The sequence below is a fragment of the Ixodes scapularis genome, unplaced genomic scaffold (assembly GCF_016920785.2).
Source record: "Ixodes scapularis isolate PalLabHiFi unplaced genomic scaffold, ASM1692078v2 PGA_scaffold7__128_contigs__length_106722199, whole genome shotgun sequence".
In the NCBI taxonomy this organism is placed as follows: Eukaryota; Metazoa; Arthropoda; class Arachnida; order Ixodida; family Ixodidae; genus Ixodes; species Ixodes scapularis.
In genome coordinates this window covers 97,858,702-97,879,027 of record NW_024609882.1, presented here as the reverse complement: position 1 = coordinate 97,879,027, position 20,326 = coordinate 97,858,702, and the positions used below count along the sequence as shown (strand labels likewise).

At 44.3% G+C, this 20,326-nt stretch overlaps 1 protein-coding gene across 4 annotated transcripts in view; it reads right to left on the bottom strand.

The window, feature by feature from the left end:
• Positions 1 to 20,326, bottom strand: part of LOC8042544 (cytochrome P450 3A14) — a 58,859-nt gene that overhangs the window by 19,703 nt on the left and 18,830 nt on the right. For all 4 annotated transcript variants that reach the window (XM_040212495.3, XM_040212496.2, XM_040212493.2 and 1 more), the window contains 7 exons: positions 19,461 to 19,557; positions 17,235 to 17,287; positions 16,111 to 16,207; positions 12,791 to 12,916; positions 8,503 to 8,740; positions 4,872 to 5,002; positions 2,407 to 2,509 (listed from right to left, as the gene is read on the bottom strand). In XM_040212495.3, coding sequence (XP_040068429.1) covers positions 2,407 to 2,509; positions 4,872 to 5,002; positions 8,503 to 8,740; positions 12,791 to 12,916; positions 16,111 to 16,207; positions 17,235 to 17,287; positions 19,461 to 19,557 — 845 coding nt within the window. The remainder of the gene's footprint in view (positions 1 to 2,406; positions 2,510 to 4,871; positions 5,003 to 8,502; positions 8,741 to 12,790; positions 12,917 to 16,110; positions 16,208 to 17,234; positions 17,288 to 19,460; positions 19,558 to 20,326) is intronic.

Genomic DNA, 20,326 nt, shown 5'->3' with positions numbered 1-20,326 from the left:
CAATCGGAATTCGGCGTCGTTCTGTCGTCACCACCGCTCCTGCGCAAGGAGCAGGCGACTCACTCGCCCCTTATGTCCCCGACTCAACCCCAGAGGCAAAGTCATCCCCGAAGCTGCAGACGCGTCCCTAGTGGCCTCGCCGTGGCGTCTCATGAGCGCGACGCTTGTAGGCAGCGACGTCACGCTTTCCCGTTACTCTCGTCAAGCGTCTGCCTGTTTGCCACTTGGAGTTGATCGGGTGCTACGTCAACGTTCCACTGGATCGCTTTCCTTCACTGATCGGACACTCCAGCCGAACGCAGACGGAACGCACGTGTCCATCCCATGCACCGCGCTGGCCTTTGGCAGAGCCGTATATGTCTCTGGCCTATGGTAGGTGACATAAAACCTCTAGCCCCACGGCTTTGTTAGCTATACTTCGTTTCAGCTTCGGTCCGAGCGCGGCCTATGTTATGAGCCGAAGGGCCAATCAAGCAGCGAAAGAGGCACAACGTCATGGCGTGCTCTCTGCAGTTGATAGGGCTAGCCGGTATTCGCCGTCTCTCTGTGCGTGCTCCTCAGCCGGCTAGTCCTATCCAGCGCAGAGAGCATGCCATGACGCTACGCTTTTTGCGCTCTTCGATTGGCCCTTCGGCTCACAACATCGGCCGCGCTCGGACCAAAGCTGAAACGAAGTATAGAGCGTGTCGATTTTTACAGAATGTGAACCCCCCTCACCATCCCTCTAACACTGTTGTTGTTTTAAAGACATACAGCCGTATTCACCAGACGTGACTGTAGCGCTTGTGTAACCGCTGACTATAACTACGTAACCGACTAAAATGGTCACGTGACAGGTAGCAGCTACAGCTTAGTAAACACTCGGTATTCACCGATCATGTCTTTGTCGCCCCGAGCGACTTAGAGGACGGCTAAGAAATCTTAGTCAAGGGGTGCGTCTAGTTTAGCCGGTGTCTATCGGAGCGGTTAAGCGCCATGGCTGACGCCGCTGACCGCCAGGGGTAATTGAGACCCTGAGGGACACATCCAGAAAGAATCTCAGCAGAAAATATTGTGGGAATAGACATGTTCAGGAATCAGAGACAGCGCTAAAGCGACTAAGGCGCTGGACGACGACAGAGTCCTTATTTACTGGCGTCTCCATATGGATGCGTTTTTTTCGGAGGTGCAATGGGGGACAGAGGGGCTTGGGCTGCCGGCGGGGCACCGCGAAGCGGCGTGTACGGATGGGCCAGGGGGGTTACTTATTGTTTTAATGAGCCATGCGCAGACTGTCGCCGCGAAGCGCAGTAAACGGGAGAAGGCGGGTGGGTTAACACGCGCCCCAGTGATACACCCGTCGCCCCCCATTGCGCCTCCGAAAGCCCTTCCATAGTCGAGGATGCCCTTGGCAACGAGTCTTCCGTATTTTCTGCCCTGAGCTTTTTTATTAATAATTTCCTTTAAAAAACTTTGTCCCGGACAATCCGCCTCTCGTTATAAAAAACTTTTTTTTTTGCCAAGAGATATTTAAGTAATACTTTTTTTTTACTTTTGACTTAGACCCCATCCACGCAGTGGCGTCAAAGTACGCGCATGCGTGAACTATCGTTTTGCGTCACTTCCGCTTGTTACTTTCCAGTAGATAGTCACCCGATTGCTTTGCGCTCTTGCATACCGTAAGACCAGTCGGTCCTCAGTCGCCGATTCTTCGCTTAGCTGGCGACTACTTAGACGTGCTACTAACTTTAAAACAACGCTAATTAGTTACGAAAGGTGGACATGGCTGATAGCTCTTATATAAGAACCTCTCGCCTTGGTCGTACCGTTAGAGGGAGGGGGCAGGGATCAAGGTGGAGGGGTGAGGTGGAAGGGAACGTTGGGGGAAGGAAATGTTGCTGCGCTGCTTTTACTCCCTACCTTCCTCCTACGGTACGAACAACACGAGTAAACCCCATCCCATGAGTTCAATCAAGTGCTGTCGCAGCTTCCCTGCATTTGACGGTACATATTAGCCAGGAAAATATTTTTTTTTTAAACAAAAATACGCAGCGCCGAATCCTCAAACTTCGTTCGACGCAGTGCTGAGGGATCAAATACAATGGCACAACAAAAGTGGAAATGTAAGGTTACAGTACGCGACGCCTTAAGAAGCGCACTGCGCGGTGAGTTCTTGTTACCTGATTACCGCTATGGGGCCTAGGAAATTGGGACGTCAGCCCTTAATAACATTGCGGAAGAAGAAACAAAACTAGAAGCGCAAACATAATAAGCCACATCCGGCATTTTTTAAGTTATAAATCACTATAACAAAATATTTTTGTGAGAAAGTGACCATCCGCAATAGACTTAACTACAAAAAATGCTCGAGCTATTTTTTTTTTTTTTTTTTTTGCAAAAATGGCATTAGCTTACACATGTGCATACCTTTAATACTGCCGTTTGTTGCTTCACCCGAGGATGTCTGCGCAGGTGCAAGATCCTCATACTCCGCATCGATGAGATTCTGGAGCAAGTCGTTTCTTCGTAGCTAATAAAGATAATTCAAGAAGTAAACGAAACTGTGCAACTCGTTTGTATGTATATATTTTAAAGAGCGCGCTATTCATTAGTTGCTGCGCCAATAGACTAACTTCAAAGCTCCAAACGCTTCATCGCGGCGCAATGCCACGCTATGCATTGTGGGAATCGGTGGGCAGCAAAATACACACGCGCTCCGCTCCTGGCCAGCAGGTTCCCAGAATGCAACGCCCGGGGTGACTGATTTATGGAAGTAACCTGTTATCTGAGACTGCCATACTTTTCGAAAGCATCCTAAGCACGGATTGGAACCCGAAGACCGCGTCAGCGTCTGGCAGGGGCTTGGATTCTCTCTCACGCTTTTTGCCTCCAGAAATGGCGATCGCCAATAATGCCTGACGGAGCCTCGAAATGGGTCAAGCAAGATTCCCCGTTTTCATTTTGTTTAATCTTCAATTTCGTCCCAGCTTATTTATTGACTCTAACCCTGATAATATGCAGACATACTAAGCTCTTGTCTCAGTGCCTCTCTCTCCCACCCTTTGGAAAAAAAGAAAAGAAATAGATGTAATCTCGAACAGCAGAGAAACGAGATAAAGCAAAGATTGGTATTCGCCAGATGAACTGATTCAATAAATCGCAGACCTGGACGAGCTTGTTCGTTAATGCTAAAAAGATGGTCTGCGATGCTTAAAGGAGATGGTACGCTTCTGTTTATAAACGAGAGCTCTGGCAATCTTATCTACACTAACCGTGTCTCCACTGCAAGGCGCATGCTACTTCTCAAAGTTAAGACCATACGTTTAGACACAGTTTTCTCTTTGCCTTAGTAGGCAGACATATAAATAGACTAAAATATTGGAAAATGGCTTGACGACGTCGAAGCCATGACGTCTTCTTCAATGCGGTTGAAGCAAATAGCTCAGGTGACAGATGTGATTCATTCTTGGCTTCACGAAAACTGCGGACCTGACATCGTAGCAGATAAGAAGAAAAAAAAAACGTTTCCAAGTATTTTGGTCATACCTAATAAAATCATCATTGTGAAATTTCTAAATCCTCGTGCGGTCATTTGTGAACCAAGACTCGAACTGCAAGTTTTAACGATTGGACGCCATTGGTTGTCGCTTATGTCAGCTAATGGAAGCCCTGCTGCACCGGTCTCTCTTTCACAGCGGCCACCAAAGCTCGAGATGTTCCAAGTCAGCTAAACGCTCTGAATTTGGAGGGCTATAAAACGCCAGCCAGATTCAGTAGACGCTGGTCAAGTGACCAAATGACAAAATAGGCACGTTCACGTTATGTCTTGTGATCACGTGGCGCTGATAACGTTCTTCTGACAACGTAACTCTCAGGTCGCTTTTCTCGTTTCGGTCAATTTCTGATTTCAGTCGTTTCCTACATAACAGACTTATAACGTACCATAGACCAACACGCTGTTTACAAACAAGTCCGCGTTTGCCCACACCAGGTGTGGGCACTGCGCATGCGCAGAAACCGAATTCGAGTGAACTGAAGCTTCTGCGCATGCGCAGTGCCGTTGACAGCGCCACCGCAGCTGCGTGACGTCAGGGAGGCGTGTTCGTCTTATAGACGAACACGCTATTTGCTATTTTGTGTTGTTAACGTGAATTGACTAAAAACCAATATTGGTATAACGTTACAGGGAGAATCTTATACTAAACCGCTTGGAAGTTACTGAGCAACGTTACTAAAACACTCCGTTGGGAAAGTCCCATAGAGACAGCTTTAAAAAAATGGCCCCAATCTGTCTTTGAGCACCAAGCTAATGACGAACATTTCTCCCGCAGCGGCCACTCGAGGAACTGCACGTGACTTCTATTTCGGCTTTAAGAACAGATACTGCGGTAGAGGTTACAGGGGTGCCATCCCGGTCTCCCCAGCGGACGCGCCGCGTTCAACTACCGAAGTTAAAATGCACCTAGGTCCGGACGCGCTACCTGAAAGGCCCGCTGAGGCATGGTTGTATAAAAACAATATTAATTGTTCCGCAAAACCTTGCAAACTAAAGATGATAAAAACATCACGCGCTCATCTTTTGGTACTAAACTCCAATAAATTTCATACAAAAAGAGTCTTTTTCGTTTGTTTTTACACAAAAACGGGCTTTCAAAAAGCTCGAGGTGACCATAGTACAGACAAACGATAAAGGGTGGCGCTGTTGTCGCATTTAGCTCGGTCTCGGTGGACGCCAGCGGCCCAGGTTTCGACGGCGAGTTTCCCAACTGAGTGTTTTAGTAACGTTGCCACTGAGGTTCGCGTGACATTTTCAAGCATTTTTGGGTAAGACCTACAATCTTCTCACAATTAGTAATCGACGTAATATAAGGCCAAAGCATAACCAAACCCACCTCTGGATGTTTTTTACGGATCTCAATCACCTTCGCCGTCTGTTCGCCAAAAGTCTTAAACGAGAAGTTTCCAAATATCCGGCTCAACCAAAGGATTGGAGCAGCTAGAGGGCCAAATGAGGTTGTACAGTCTGAAATAAAGAACACAACGTTGTCATACTTCAATATTTGAAGTGACCATGTGCAACATACCCTATTCAAAGCTCTATAAAGCATATATACTCCGCGACAACTTTTCTTGGCAATGCAGTGGAAGGTACAGGCCCGCGTCCCCTCTCCCATTTTGAGTGTACGAAGGCTCTCCTCCTCTCCCATTTCCGGGGAGAGGAGGAGAGCCCGCGCACACTCAAAATGGGAGAGGGGACGCGGGCCTGTACCGTCCACTGCATTGCCAAGAAAAGTTGTCGCGGAGTATAGTAATCATACTCCTCAAATTTGAAAACGGAACATTATGATTAAAGGTATGGAAAGGAAAAAGAAAAAAAAAGCAAGGTGAGAAAAAAAAAAGCTCTACTACTCTTCAGCTTACCGTGAAAACGCACACTTTTTAGAATTTTTCTTTTTTTGTTTTAGTTGTAAAGTACACCGGGACAACCTTTCTTACAAATTCTTCAAACCTTAGGTATGCTAAATATGCTCCGTACACGAAAGCGCCCCGTACACAAGGCTGTGCGGAGAAACCTCATTGACAAAAAAAGTCACAAAAGAATATCTCAAATATTTTCTCAACTAAGAACCCATTTTTCTACTCTTCCTTCTCAAACACTGTCAAACGTAATAGTTTTAGTGGTTTTCTTCCACTCGCCTGGTCCTGATTTTGCGAGCAAGCTCCCAAGAATATATAAGCGTCACCGGAATGCTGGCGACTTTCGAACACATCCTACATTCCTCTCTATTGTTATTTTACTTAGAAACGTCGCTCGTTTTTACACACCTCCTGTGAAACACAGGTTTGGCACTGAAATATAGCGAAGTTAAACGTCGTTTACTTCTGAAGAAATATAAGCCGGCTAAAGGAGTTTATAAAGATACATACTCTTCAATACTACCCGAAATTAAAAAAAAAAAAAAAACTGTGCTACGTTATTTTCCGATGAAGAGACCAATTACACGCCCGTTGTCCCATCGGAAGGCCAAGGAGCAGCGCAAAAGCAGACAGACTGGTTGCTGTCTGCTACAATTCGCCCCCGAAGTCGCCCAGGCACTAGCGCCAGTCGAACCTCTAGCGTACATTATAATAACTCAGTATGTCCCACCATTCGTTCTCGATGCGAGCGGGGCCAAGTTTGCGCCGAACTCTTGCCCTCCCCCTGATGCAAGCTCCAAGCAGGTGCCCGAAACAATGGCTGACTCGGATAAATGGCGCTGAAAAAGGTCTATTGAGGCTACGCTCAAACACGTCCTTTTCTAGCCGGAAGAGTTCCAACTAACACTAACGCTCCGACGTCGCCACAAGCGCTCATCTTCCCTCCCTCAGTTTCACTCCTTACAGGGGGCACTCACTGGACGCCATATTTGAGAGCGAGGCTTAGAGCGCGCGCTCGGAACAGGCTCTCACAAATAGCTTGCCAAGACCGGCAATCTCGATGGTGACGAGTACGCGTTCGAAGAGAACTGCGGCAGCTCACTCTCGCCACGCGCTCAGCGGCCGTGCACACAGGTGTGGCTCCCAGTGAAGAACTGGGGGCCATACCTCCAAGTTGCATGAAAGCGGCGCGGCGCAAGATAAAGATATTCGATCTCTATTGTCTTGCGAAGGGTTCGGTCTTGTTTCTTACCCCTTCGCGACACTGCAATACTCGTCGGTCGGCGTCACGGGGTGTAAAGATGGAAATAGAAGGCGACAAATCCTGAGCGCTGACATCGGTGTCCCGAGGGAAGGAACGAGGAGGAGAACCACAGGAGAAAAGAAAAAGAATGCAGACGAAAGGTTAGGCGTGTTCATTAATTGGCGCGACGAGTCGAGGTTGCTCGAGCGCTTCTCGGCTTCATTTTGATTTATACATTACGCGATCCCGGTCTTTTTGTGCAAATTAGGCTAGAAAATAACTAGGTACAGACCTTACAGGCGATGTTTTGCTGCTCCTGTCTGCGTATTAAGGCGTCGCAAGCGATAAGGGCCCACCGGGACCATGAATTGAGAACACTCATGTTCGTGTCTACGCCCCGCCGTTGCAAAGCGGCCCGAATGCATGGGATATTTTCATTTAAATGAACTGAGTGAGGGAAACGAGGGGACGCGAGCATGTGAGGACGTCAGAACGCCGAGCTCTGGTTGGAAATGTTCGTGGCGACCTGAAGCTAGGACTCCTTGTCCCCGCAGCAAACGCAGACGTCTGGCGTCTCTCGTATTCGAACGCCTTCGACGAGTCATTCGAGTTCGGCGTTCTGATGTCCCCGTGCACTTTTGCCACCTCCTCTCCCTCAGTCTCTCGGCGCGTTACATTATCACTGGCGCTCACGGAGGTGGTCTTCCATCGCAGGGTCGTGAGCTGTAGAGCCAAGCCTAGAGGAAGTGCAATACCCGTTGGTCGGCGCTCGGGGAGGCGTGAGGCCGCATCACCTCTGAAATGCTGCTGCGATATATTTAGTATTTCTTTTAACACCGTCCTATAATAAATCGTAAGTACCAATCGATAATTTTCCTCTATGAATATCAAATGTACCTCGCGTTTCGAGCTGCGCTTGTTAACGCGAAAGCATTAACTGTCCCATGGAGCGAACCGATGTGTTTAGCTTTTGAAGCCGCGCCAAACGGCACCTTCCGCGGTCCCAATGGAGCGAAGGCTGTCGTCTGTAACAGAAATCTGATGGATAGGCTCCCATTGGCAGGCGCTCGTCTTAAGGAACGAGGCTCCCATTAGCTCTCGCGCGCCATAGTTCCAAGGAACGACACCAGCAAAGCCCTTTCCATGGCGGCGCCGCCCACGCAGCGGCCCGGCCGCCGGTAAGAGGAAGCAGCTGTCCGCAGAGCCCGCACGGGCAAGCTCCGGAGAGGATGCACGGCCGAGCTCAGCGCAGCGCGGACACTTCACCATGAGCGCGCGCTCGGCCGTCGGCCTCCATCGCGAAAGTAGCGAAACATGGCTGTCCACGGCACTACGCGGCAGACGAACTAAGGGAGCGGAAGAACGGCATTCCTGCTTTCGCATTCACAACTCATAAGAAGTGTTTAGGTGTCCTTTTTAATTTTCATTCAGACGTCATAGAGGCCTATGGCGTCTGAAGGAAACTCTTGTGTTTTGACATTTGTTTCATTCGGTTTCTTGTGCATCACTCTGTAGAGTACGTTTACCTTGAGTTTAAATATATGGTTCTTTCGTTTGATTTTTGGAACTAACCTCTATTAGCTCCGTTACTTAATAATAATATATTTTTTTTACATTGAATGCTTGCGTTTTGTTTCATTGGACTCTGCTCGCCTAAAATTTGCAGCCGTTTCGTATTCACAACCTGCTGGTTATTTCCGGTTTATCCAAGGGATGTTCATTGGTCCCGCGCGCTATCAATTCCACCGCTCCTTTCCGCTGCTGATACAATATTTCCTTGCCTTGTTCTGGTGTTACCAATGCCAACACGAGCTAGCGAGGTCCATTGAGAGTTCCCTGCCTGTTAAAAAAAAGGTGCTTACGGGCCAGCATGTGAAAGGGACCGATCATGACTTCCCTCAGTGTGCGCTGCGCCGCGATGAGAAATGGATTGTTCAGGTCCTTCTGAAAACTTGTGTCGATTCCGAAAGCTGCGCGACCGATGTAGTCCATCGTGAGACCCTGGAACGGCTTCAGCATGTTGATCTCTTTGCCCTGGTCGGCTATCTCGCCGAGGACGCCCATGAAGACGTCGCCACCCTCAGCGATGTGATCCATCATCTGCGCACACGAAGCCAAAAACAATATCGTGCATATAAAAAAGCGCTCTGGCGTTGTTGTTTTTTAATTTTCCAAACGATACTTTTTTAAAAAAATTTTCACATTTCAACATTCACATTTTACCGCAATCTTTAGTCGAATGACGTCACAGGTAGTATAATTTTTTAGTGATGCCTGACAGTAGTTCCTCTCAGCCTCTCAGACGAAACTTAAAACGTTATGAAAAATAATTTAGTGTCACTTGTAATTTCCTTTATTACTTTGGATATGGATATCAATCTGTTCAAAACATACCTTGAGGAACTTGCCTACCCGGTTAGAAAATATTAAAATAGAAAAAAATGAGGGTTAGTTTTTTTTTTTTTTTTTTTTCTCTCTTTCTGTTATACTGATATGCTGTAACCAGGTAGACGTCTAGCGCAAGATCCACTTCTACATTTTTGCTCAATGACTATGGCCCTGCCGTGATCCGACTTGCCAAATGCTCTATTTACCGGACTACCTCTGTCTCAACCGCCAGAGCCCATGGAATTTTCATACGCACCAGACACTTCAAAAAAGATGACACCTTGAACATTCGAAGACATCAAAGACATAAACAGTCACCCGTGATCAGGGGTCCGAGCTGGCCTTGACACGTTGGGGTTTCAAATTGCATGTGCTTAGAAATTTCTTTCTTCTCTCTCTTAATGTGTAGAACCAATTTTGACCCAACTCGATTTCTCTAAAAATTTCGCTGGACAAGCTAAAAAAATGCGGCAGATTTCTTGAGCCAATTCTGGCCCGGTGTAAATCGCCCATGTCTACCTTTAAAAATATGATTGTGGTTGAGCATATGGGAAAGGGAATTCAGCGAAAAATACAGCTGTAGCATTATATTTTTATAATATGACGTATGTTTTATTATACATTATGTTGTAAAAAGAGTTCGTTTGTAGAAAGCAATTGCACTTGCATCCAGAAAGTTGCGCAGCTCCTTTCTAATCTGCCAACTTTTCATTAGTTGTTGGAAGTCACAATGATTCGCAACTAAACAAAATAGTCTAAATCTCATTACAGTACTTTGATTACGTGAGCCGAACGTGGAACTCGGCGCTGTAACCATATTCAAAGTCAAATAGGGCGCCTCTGAGCCAGAAATATCCCCTAAGACTGTTTTAGAAATGCAGCACAACCTATACACTACAACCGCCACTCGGCCTCAGCTTGGGATGTTTATAAGACGCACTAAGAACGAATGCACATAATAATGTATGCATGGTCGAACGTCATTAAAGCGGTTTCTTGATATATCTGAACTAACTAGGATCTTGGAACAACCAGGCCTTACTCTTCCTGGCCTGCCATTTATTACGTCTAAATTCCATATAGCTATTCAGAAAACGACACATAAATGTGAATCCAAAACCGACATCTAATTTTACCCGTCGCTTTCCAAGGCGTAACATGTCGCAAAACTTTGAGGTCAAGCTGGCGGCCTAATAAACGGACTTTGTTGCATTTTTCGCTTCTTTTATTTGAATGAAGTATCCATTTCAAACGTTCATTTCCCATCGTCAATCCCCCAAGCCGTCGGGAACAAGTCGTGCTGCACAAAGGTACATATGGCGTCACGTTTAGAGCACCATTACTAGAACAAATCAGTTGGGGAAACTGCTTTGAAAACGTAGCTTGGATCCGTACTCAAGAACTGACCTCTACACGCTTGCAACCAGTGTTGCCAGATTGGGCTGTATATGACCAAATTAGGCTACATTTTTTTCTAGATGGCGTCAAAACTTTGTGTTTGGCTATGTGGCTATTTTGGGCTATTTCTAAGAATGCGGCGAACTTTTGTCGAACTTCGAGTTCGACGCCGAACTTTAAGGTTCGGCTAGTTAATTTTCGAACTTTTAATCAGTTTCGAAAAAAAATTGTTTCTCTTTCGGCTAGTCGAGAGGAAAGAGAGGAAGGAGAAAGGCTTCAAACTTCTACAAACTTCGGGGTTTTCACAATGCGCAGTGAAGCAATGCTTGCAGAGTTCATGCGGTCTCCCTACAGTGCAGTGGAGCAAGCCAAACAGATTGCACTATTACCTCAGGCCCGGCAGCGTGCCTTCAACCCGGACGCATATGGCTCTGCCCGGACGTAGACTGAACTCTCCAAATGCTGCTTTGGCGCCCATTGTGAGAATTTTCAGGCACCCAAGTGTGTAAAAATGAAATGTCCGCAGTTTTACCGCGAAACAATTGACTACCTTCCAGTCGTTGTCCACCCCAAGAAAGGGCACACAATTAAAAATAGCGTGAACATGAATGGGTGACACCAATATTCTTCATAAAGAAAAAGGGATATCGTAAGGACCTCAGATATTGGGGTTCTGTTTTGAAATACATAGTGCTCTGACTGTTCTGCGTCTGTATTTTGTTCTTTCACAGTATGATCATACCTCCCGGGCTTCACAATAAACCTGTCTGTGTGTTTTGTACTTCTGAAAACCTACGAACGAAGGTCCAGTTTTGTACGGATTTTCATTCTATCGAAGCTTTTCTTGACAAATTCCCAAGTAACATAATGTACACAAAAGGAGGTGCATCTGAGGGTTGAAACAAAGATTGTAACGTGTATTGGATGAGTGTGAGAAGTCATCAATATAAGGCTTAAAACCCATTGTTTTTAGTCTTGGCTATTTTGGGCTATATATTTTTTTTACGGCTTTGGCAATATTTGGGCTATACCTCCCAGTCGTTTGGCGGTTTTTGGTGGGATCATCTGGCAACACTGGGTTCGACTGGGTCGAACCGGTTCGACGAACCTTCAAACTTTTCACCAGATTCGACCGGTTCGACTTTGTGGAGTGTGGTTAGACCTTGATAGAAACATGTCTAGGTTTGAATTATTTTTTTTCTATGCAAAGGGTTATTTTATTATATGAACAGTTTCAATTAGAAGAAACCAATTCTAATCAATGAAGAAGTTGATAACTTAATTTTTTGCACTTTATTAACTGAAATAACCAATCAGCGCTGCCCTTAATTCATCTCTTAGCCATCACCATCCAATCCGAAGCTAACTGGCCAGCCTGTCGCGCATGCGCACACGAGTCGAACCTCAATACAAGGTTCGTCGAATTTTCCACTAAAAGGTCGAAAAAGTCGAACGTGGTCGAACTCGAACCTCGGCCGGTTCGCGACACCCCTATTCAGGACGAGCCGCGCAAGGACTGGTGGCGCCATCTCGCAGTGCCATCTCGCAGCAGCTATATAAGTGAATTTTCATGTTTTCACTCGCCTCTAAAGGGTGGCGCTGGATTCGTATCCAGAATGCTGTCGGTGGACGCGAGCGGTCGGGGTTTCAAGGGTGAGTTTCCCAACTGAGTATTTTAGGAACGCTGGTTTACAGACATGCGCAGATCCAGAGTGTTCCTGAGCTACCCGTCAGATGTCGCCATTGTGCTAGAGAGTTTTAAGTGGTTGCAAGGGAACAAAACACACCCGAGCACACTCAAACACTAATATGTGAACCTGCCTTATACGTGTGTGCTTTCCCTTCAGCTGTTGTGTTTGTTCTTGCTTTCTGTGACGAATTTACACCGAACAATGTCATCGTGCCAGCTCAGCCTCCGCGGATAACTTGAATGGCTGTGATCAGGGCCGTAACCAGGGGGGGGGATAGGGGGTTCTGACCCCCCCCCGAAATTTTTTTCTGGGTACGGCCCTGGTCGGTGCGCTGGCAGCCAGCCGATTTTAATCTCCACCTCTGCGCACGCGCAGTGGCGCCAGTCGGCTACCGGGTACCAAACCGGGACCGGTTCTCCGGTTTGCTGTAACTCTCCATTATATGCCACCGATGCACATGATTCATAGGCGAAAATAAGACAATAGACACTTTCAAAATGGCCGCCGTTGTCCCCGAAAACCCCCCCCCCGAAATTTTTTTCTGGGTACGGCCCTGGCTGTGATGACTCGGAATTGAAACGCAGCCTAAACCTATTTTGGGGCGCTCGCTAGGGCCGCTGCGCCAAACTTGATAGAAACACGCCTCGATCGAGTCGATCGATCCAACTCTTACCTGCTTGAGCTTGAGCGAGGTGAAAGCCGATGTGACGCAGGAACGCATGTTCTTCCACTCGGAGCCCTTCACGTGGATCAAACCTCGGCCAACAACTGGGTGCATCTCGTCGGTTCTCATGGTTACCTGCGTGAAAAATGGAATTAGTTTTGCCTTTTGGGGCCGAAGTGAAGACACCTGGAACACCTAGCCCAGGGATGGGCAGTATTTCAAATACAAGTATTTCAAATACATATTTCAAATACTTTGTGTATTTTGCATTTGTATTTCATTACAAATTGGGTAATGTATTTGATGTGTGTATTTAAATACTAAAACGTGGGTATTTCAAATACAATTGCAATTAAATACAATTTTGTGGGCGAAAATACATCCCTCAAATTTATTGCCACTGTCCAGAGCAGGAAGAAAACTACGTTCTGCACTGAATGCAGTGTTTCTCAATCAAGCACAAGCGTTTAGTGACTTTGTGATTACGGTGCTAGTCCAGGGCAAGAATAGTGACGAGATCGACGTTCACAGGCAGACTGGCTAAATAAGTGCCTGTGACAACTTGTGATGCTTTCCAGCCTCATTTCCATCCATATTTTTGCCTGGAACATTCTAAATGCGCGGGTCGTCCAGATTTTCGTAACTGGTGCGAGTTGCAACAATAAAAGAATCTCTAGCTAGTGCTGCGTGTCTTGGTCGTCTCGGTTCTTTGTTGGTCTATACCAAAATGTAATCGACAAAAAAGCTGCTTGAAGCTCTGTACTTTTTTCACCTATTACGTCCAAGCTTATTACATTTTTTGTGATTATATTTTATTACGTTAATACAGCCTCGCACACTAACTCCCGAGTGTGCAATGCAAAATTAAAAGGAGACACCCAGAAACCCGTTGCAGGTGTCCTGAAGTCGCTGACGCAAATTTTGAGGAATGTATTTGGCTAAATACATTCCTCAAAATGTATTTGGAGGAGACCAAATACATTTGGTTGTATTTGTATCTCGTACTTAAATGCTTTTTTGGAAATGTAATTAGATTTAATTAAATACATTTTTGACGAAGTATTTTGTATTTGTATTTCGATACATATTTTCATGTATTTTGCCCATCCCTGACCTAGCCTAAATGCAACACGATTTATTTTTCGGCATTTTGCCCTCTCCTCCATATGTTTCCTCAAAGCGGCAGGTTTTTCTTTTTTTTTTTTGGTATTCTAAATAACCAAATAAATTTAAGTGGACCTTCTTTGTTTATACACTATTTGGTTGCGTCGCGGAAGAGAATCTAGAGGGCCCATTTATACTTCAATCCAGAAGACGCTCTACGCTGAGAGTAATCACTAATCAGATGACAGCTAAAAGCTGAAGAGGAATGCCTACGACGAATGACGAAAATAATCCCTGGAGAAGGGGAACAAAAGGGACAAAGGACAAACGGAAATCTCCAAACACAGCTAAATGACTGGTGTAGGACCGAAGAAATCCGCCTGGTCCGGGGAACACGGGACCTCTCCACTTCAATTGGAGCTCTCTACCGACTGAGGTAGCCAGGGGTTAGACGAAAGCAGAGCAAACAGGTTTTATCAGCTGCCACAAGCCTAACACCAACAAGGATGAAAGCTTGCATTTTAAGGTTATGATTATAATGCAATTTAATGCAAAGGTGCAAGCGAGGGGGACAAGAAGGACGAAAATAATCTTTGGAAGGGGAACAAGAAGGGTCAAAGGACAAACACAAATTTTTAAACACAGATTTGGATTTGTGTTTGTCTTTTGTCCCTCTTGTTCCCCTTATCCGGGAAATATTTTCGTCATTCTCCAGCTCGCTTGCACCTTTGCATTTAATTGCATTATATTAAAAAGGGATGCCTACTTTGCTTATTTGCATTTTGTGATGTCTGTATTGTTCTTCGGGTTATTGACAAAATCATTAGAGAAGGCAGTTCAGTAGCAGTACTCTAAATCTCCTTTTGTCCACCAGGTTAAATATAATTAGACGTGAACGTGGCACCTTTCGACTGCTTAAGCTGTTCGACATTACAGACCACACTCTGGACAAAATATAGCCTAAACGTCATTAACTTAGTTTGCAGGAAATTATAGCTCCTCTTGCAACGAACGAAACACCGCCTCGCGGCTCTGACATCAGGCCCCTACGGTGGCGTGGTTCGCCACACGGGTGCTTGTGCAGAAACTTCACATCCCGCGAATCTTGTTTACGTGCTTGCGCAGTGGCCAAATCTGGCGTGAGCAAACGCCGACTTGTTCGTAAACACCATGCTTGCTCGTAAAACGTCAAGGGACCCGGAGCTGCCAGCTTCAATCGCGGACCAAAGGACAACCACGTGGCATAATGCTCTTACCTGCCGATTTTAGTGACCTAAAGAGCGTGCACTCGCACGGACATCGGTGGCAAATGCACCACGCGGTTTCAAAGTAACTCCCAATTTAATCTGGCAGCCTGTATTTTTTTTTTTTTTTACCACTGCCCATTTTAGAGTAAAATCAGATATGGCTTTCGTTTCCTTTTGAACCTGAAACGTTCATTCAATTGCTAAGTTGATGTAAACTGATCTCGATTTTAAATTTATTACGTCGCTAACTTAGGACAGATTATATTGACCTGCATTGCAAAGCCAGGAAACATGAATGCCGTGGCCTAAGAAACAACCTTTGCACCATCGTGCGGAGAAAAGCTTTTAAGTTGAGTTCGTGTCTCGGAATAGCTGGGTAAATGTGAAAGTTCGTAATTAGATTTACTGCTATCTATGCAATTTGTATATTCCCAGTCAATCTCAGACTGCAAACAATACTTCTGATACCAATTTCGTTATACGGAAAAGGAAAACAAATTAACAGACTTGTAGTGCTAAGACCGTCGTCCTCGCGACCTCGCAATCAATAAAATCAACCTAATATAAGTTAATTTAACGAAGTAAAACTCTAAATATCCTGCGCGAAACAAAAAACATACTTGATTTCGTCGAAATTATTTCAGTTGCAAATGCTTCGCAACTGCTATAGTGTTGGAGATAATCTTCTGAGCTGATATATGGGGTGGCCTTTTGCACTCGCTTTCCTTGAACTTAACCAATATGTTTGTTTGTTTGTTTTTTGTAGCCAAGCGATTCTTATGAGCGACAGTGCTTTTTACATGCGAGTCTTTTTTTTAGCACTTCATTGAAGATTTATCGGGATTTACAAACGCGCGAAAATTTACAGACTGCCATAAAAAATATTAATAAATAATTTCGCCATAAACATACACTCTCAGAAAAAAAATGAAGTGGATATAAATAGGTATTTGAGTTACTGCCGAAAATGACACTTACGCCACGGTCAGTGAAGTTGGAGAAGTTTTTGACAAAGACGTACTTCAAAAATTCAAGGTCACGCACCACGAGCATTGGAACATCTCCATTGTAGAAGCTGTAAGAACATTGACAAAGAATCGAAAAAGGTACGCTTGAGTGTAGCTTGGCAATGGTCCTAATTTGAGACAATATTTGTCCTTCTTCCTAAGCATCATCATCTGTTTATTTTGTGTAATCATGAACATCTAGATGCCCGCTCATGATTACTGTTTCCCGTTTTGAGAGTTCATTCTTTCAGAAGTTTCTTAGAATCCTCGCTGATTCGGTGTTTCTCTGTATCAATGATCGAGGTCGGAGAACAATAGGATTTATCGAGGCTTCTCTTGAAAACAATAGGGCACAGGTGTGGGATTTTCCGACTTGCAGGGAACATAAAGCGCGACATATATACTTGAGAAACGCCCCGTACCGATAAAAGATAGAAACGAGATAAAGATTGTGATTCCGAAGAAAGAAGCAGCCTCGCATGCACTTCATGTGGGGAGGCTTTCTAAATCAGCGCAAAAACATCCAGATGAAAATTGTCTTCTCGTGAAGCTTCAGATTTTCTTATTCGATAAGAACTCAAATCAAGGTTTTTTGGTTTTTTCCTATTTTTATAAAACCGGCTCAGGGTTCAATTTTCGAGGTTTATCCATATTCACAGAAAACACCGAATACTAATTATGATACACATAAAAAGCATTGCACGCATCGATTCCCCCAATGGTTCATAGACATGCTGTCATAAAATGTCATTGCACTTTAAGCAATTTGTTTAAAAACAGTCTTAATGTATAAGATGAAACCTATATCGGCTTAGTTTATCAATTATTACAGCGGGTGATCGTACACTTTCAGGTAAGTTGAAATGAAAGTTCATAATCATGTCCGGAAGACTCACTTCCAAACCTGTGAATGCTTCATGTCAGAAATTGCCTTGCGCTAAGAAAGGAAACGGTATGCAACGAATTGCCACAACCTAGACTAAAATAGATGTGTTAAAAATTTAGTACTACATAAAAGTTTGAATTGAAGGTAAATGTTTTGAGATCGTATTTCCTCCGCACTTTTTTTAAAGTTGACAATTGTGGTAGTCTTACCCAAATATGTCACCATATTGCTTGCACCATTTTTTCACAGCCTGGACTAACTCCTGTTGGGAATAAATATGCCGAAAAAGTCACCAAGGGCTGCATACATCGTTCTATGCAACCTTTTGCATAGTTTGCAAGTTGGATTTTTTCTAAGTTAATGCTTTGAAACGCAAACAATTCACTCCTTTTGAAGTAGATTAATTAATTATTGACTAAATATTGTTAGGAGGTATAACTAATTCCGACAAAAATTATGTAGCATCATTCGTGATGACAGTTTGCTTGGCTATGTTCATGTTCAAATAATATCTGGTAAATTAACTCTTAACAACTATAAATGTCTTACTTATTTCAAAATGAAATCTTAATATTTTATTAAAGACAGGTTGCAACTTTCCTGGTGAGTCAAATTTCAATGCAATCCACAGCTTACAAATTTTTCGAGCTATCGGGCCTTCAACTTTTAACTTGATACATCGTTGAAACATACTGGTAAACAAACGTTTTCGGGAACATGTAAAATTACTTAACTCCACTCAGCAATAAAGCGGACGTTCCTTTCTAGTTCTATACTACGATGTGAGACAATTATTTAAATATATTGTCACGAATGACAATTGATGAGGCTATGACAACTGAAGAAACTAAACATTTAATGTGGCGAGCTTGTGCCCACAACATCAAAAAAAAAAAGGCCGCATCACCGCGTGCCGAATGATGTTGATTGGGGCGAAGCTCTGGTGGTGCTGATGATACTGATTTTATTGTACATTGGTACTGCTGATGGGGCTGATTTTTTTTTTTATTTCTCATAGGTAGTTCTGAGTTCCGGGTTGCGTTTCGACTTCATTATTACTGCTTTATGGTCGGTCAAATGCAGAGCCAGTGGTTCTTCTAGTGGATCAGCTTGGATCCGCTAGAAGCCGTGGGAACGCATCTCCACCACTTAAGTCAGTGGTCCATGGTAGAAAGAGAATGCGTGGTATGGAACGTGGTTATATACGCATTTGAGCATTTGACCGCAGTGCCCACGCGTCTATAGACGTTGAGCCAATGCATGCAAAGTTTAACACGATTATATACGCATTTGACCGCAGCGCCCTCTCCTGTATAGACGTTGAGTGGCTACATGCAACGTTTCATCTATGACATCCCAGCTCTTGAGTTACTACCACATGTCAGAACCCCCTACTCGTCCCCCAGTCGTGGCCGAGTGGTTATGGCGATGGACTAGAAATCCATTGGGGTCTCCCCGCACAGGTTCGAATCCTGTCGACTGCGGAAACAGTTTTTCGTTTTATGTGAGCACGGACGCCGGACGGACGGACGGACGGACGGACAAGGTTAGACCCTAAGGAGCTTCGCCCCTAAAAGGGAGCAGAAGAAAACAGCAGTGCGTCGCGGGCGTCGATGTCGGAGAAACCGCAGGATCGAGCGCTGGGGCGAGACTGACTTCGGCTTGCCAGGCGGAGCGTCCTTTTGTAGCCTGGGTTTCCGGAACATTCGGACTAGAACGTTCGGCGCGTAGAACATTCGGGCCGTGAACAAGCAAGAGGATTCTCAAATTTACCAGAAAACCAAATTCCAAAAAAAAGAAAAAAGACGCTTCACTGCCGGGAATCGAAACCTGGCTTTTCGCGTGATAGGCAGGCATAATACCCGTTAGGTCACGCGCACGCTGCCTACTTGGCCAGCTGTGCGCGCGGCAGTGTGCTTGCAAACATTCATGCAGGTCTAAAATTATAAAATCAGGAACTAGTCAATCAAATATACAATGTATTATTTTTACACGTCTTTAATATAAATAAATATTACTACAGGCTAATACAACACACAAGATATCATTGAAATATAGAAAAAGTGGAGATATTAATATTTGGGCAAGGACATTTTCAAAAAAGCAAATAATCGTTCTAAGCACTACATTTTCTGTCATGTCAAACAAACGCATTGATACAAAATAATAAAAATAAAAATTGAAAGCCTCAACGTTAATTGAGCGCGAGGCCATATCTTGGCGTATAAGTATGTTCAAATTACCGAAGGTAGGGGCAAGGATGCATGCGACTCAGCAACAGGTATAAGTTGTTCCTGAGGTAATAGAATGGTAGTCAACAGGTGTGGACTTTGCCTGTTTTTCTCCACTTTGGAGGCTTAAATTATAACACGTTTCTTTTCGAAGCGTTCACGATTATCAATAGCTCAGAGCTTAGGATAAACGACTACGTTCACCTTTTCATGGTATTCCTTCAGGTTTCCCCAAAGCAGGTTTGGTTTGGGCCCAGGAATTCCGATGTCTTTGAAGTAAGAAAAGGTCTTCTGTCTCCATCTGTGGAACGAACACGGTGATCTTAATTTTATTATTTTCGAATCTGGAGTTGCGCAAACATTCAAAATGAGAGCGTTTATTGATGATTACTTCTCAGCGCGCGTTTGAGAACACTCGAGAGAGAGTTTACAATCACAGATATCATTATTTGATTTGTATTAGTTTTACTTTGATACAAGGCTCATTCAAGGGCGCCAAAAATGTTTTGGTGAGTGTTTCTTAAAAGAGAGGTCAAGTTTTCCCTGAAAAAGCACACATCATTATTTCAGCATATGAGCGTTTCTGGACACTTTAAAAGGCCGATTAGGTTCTTCGATAGTGCAGAAATAGTTTTATATATTTTAGAGTTTTGCGATACAAAAATTATTTATATACACCAGCTCACTTGCGCCCTAACGTTCTCAACTAGTAGCTTTGTGCGAATCGTACTTCTTTTATAGTTAATTGATTTTACAATGAAATCATGGCCAACTCGTCTATAAAATTTTGAATAAGCAGCGCCTGCAAAAATTTTTATTATTACCTTTTATAAACTGAAAATATTACATAAAGGCCTCTAAATAAACTGCCTAATCAATGAAACATACCAGAAACTTGTCATGGATCTTTATCTCACAAGACTTCAAAAACATCTAAGGAGAGCCGTATTGCTTCGCTGAAATATCGACTGAAATTTATGTTAGACAAGGCTACATAAATATTGACACGGTGGTTATTTTTACAAAATGGTTCTCCTACATTACAATTCACTGCAGAAAGCTGCCTAGGT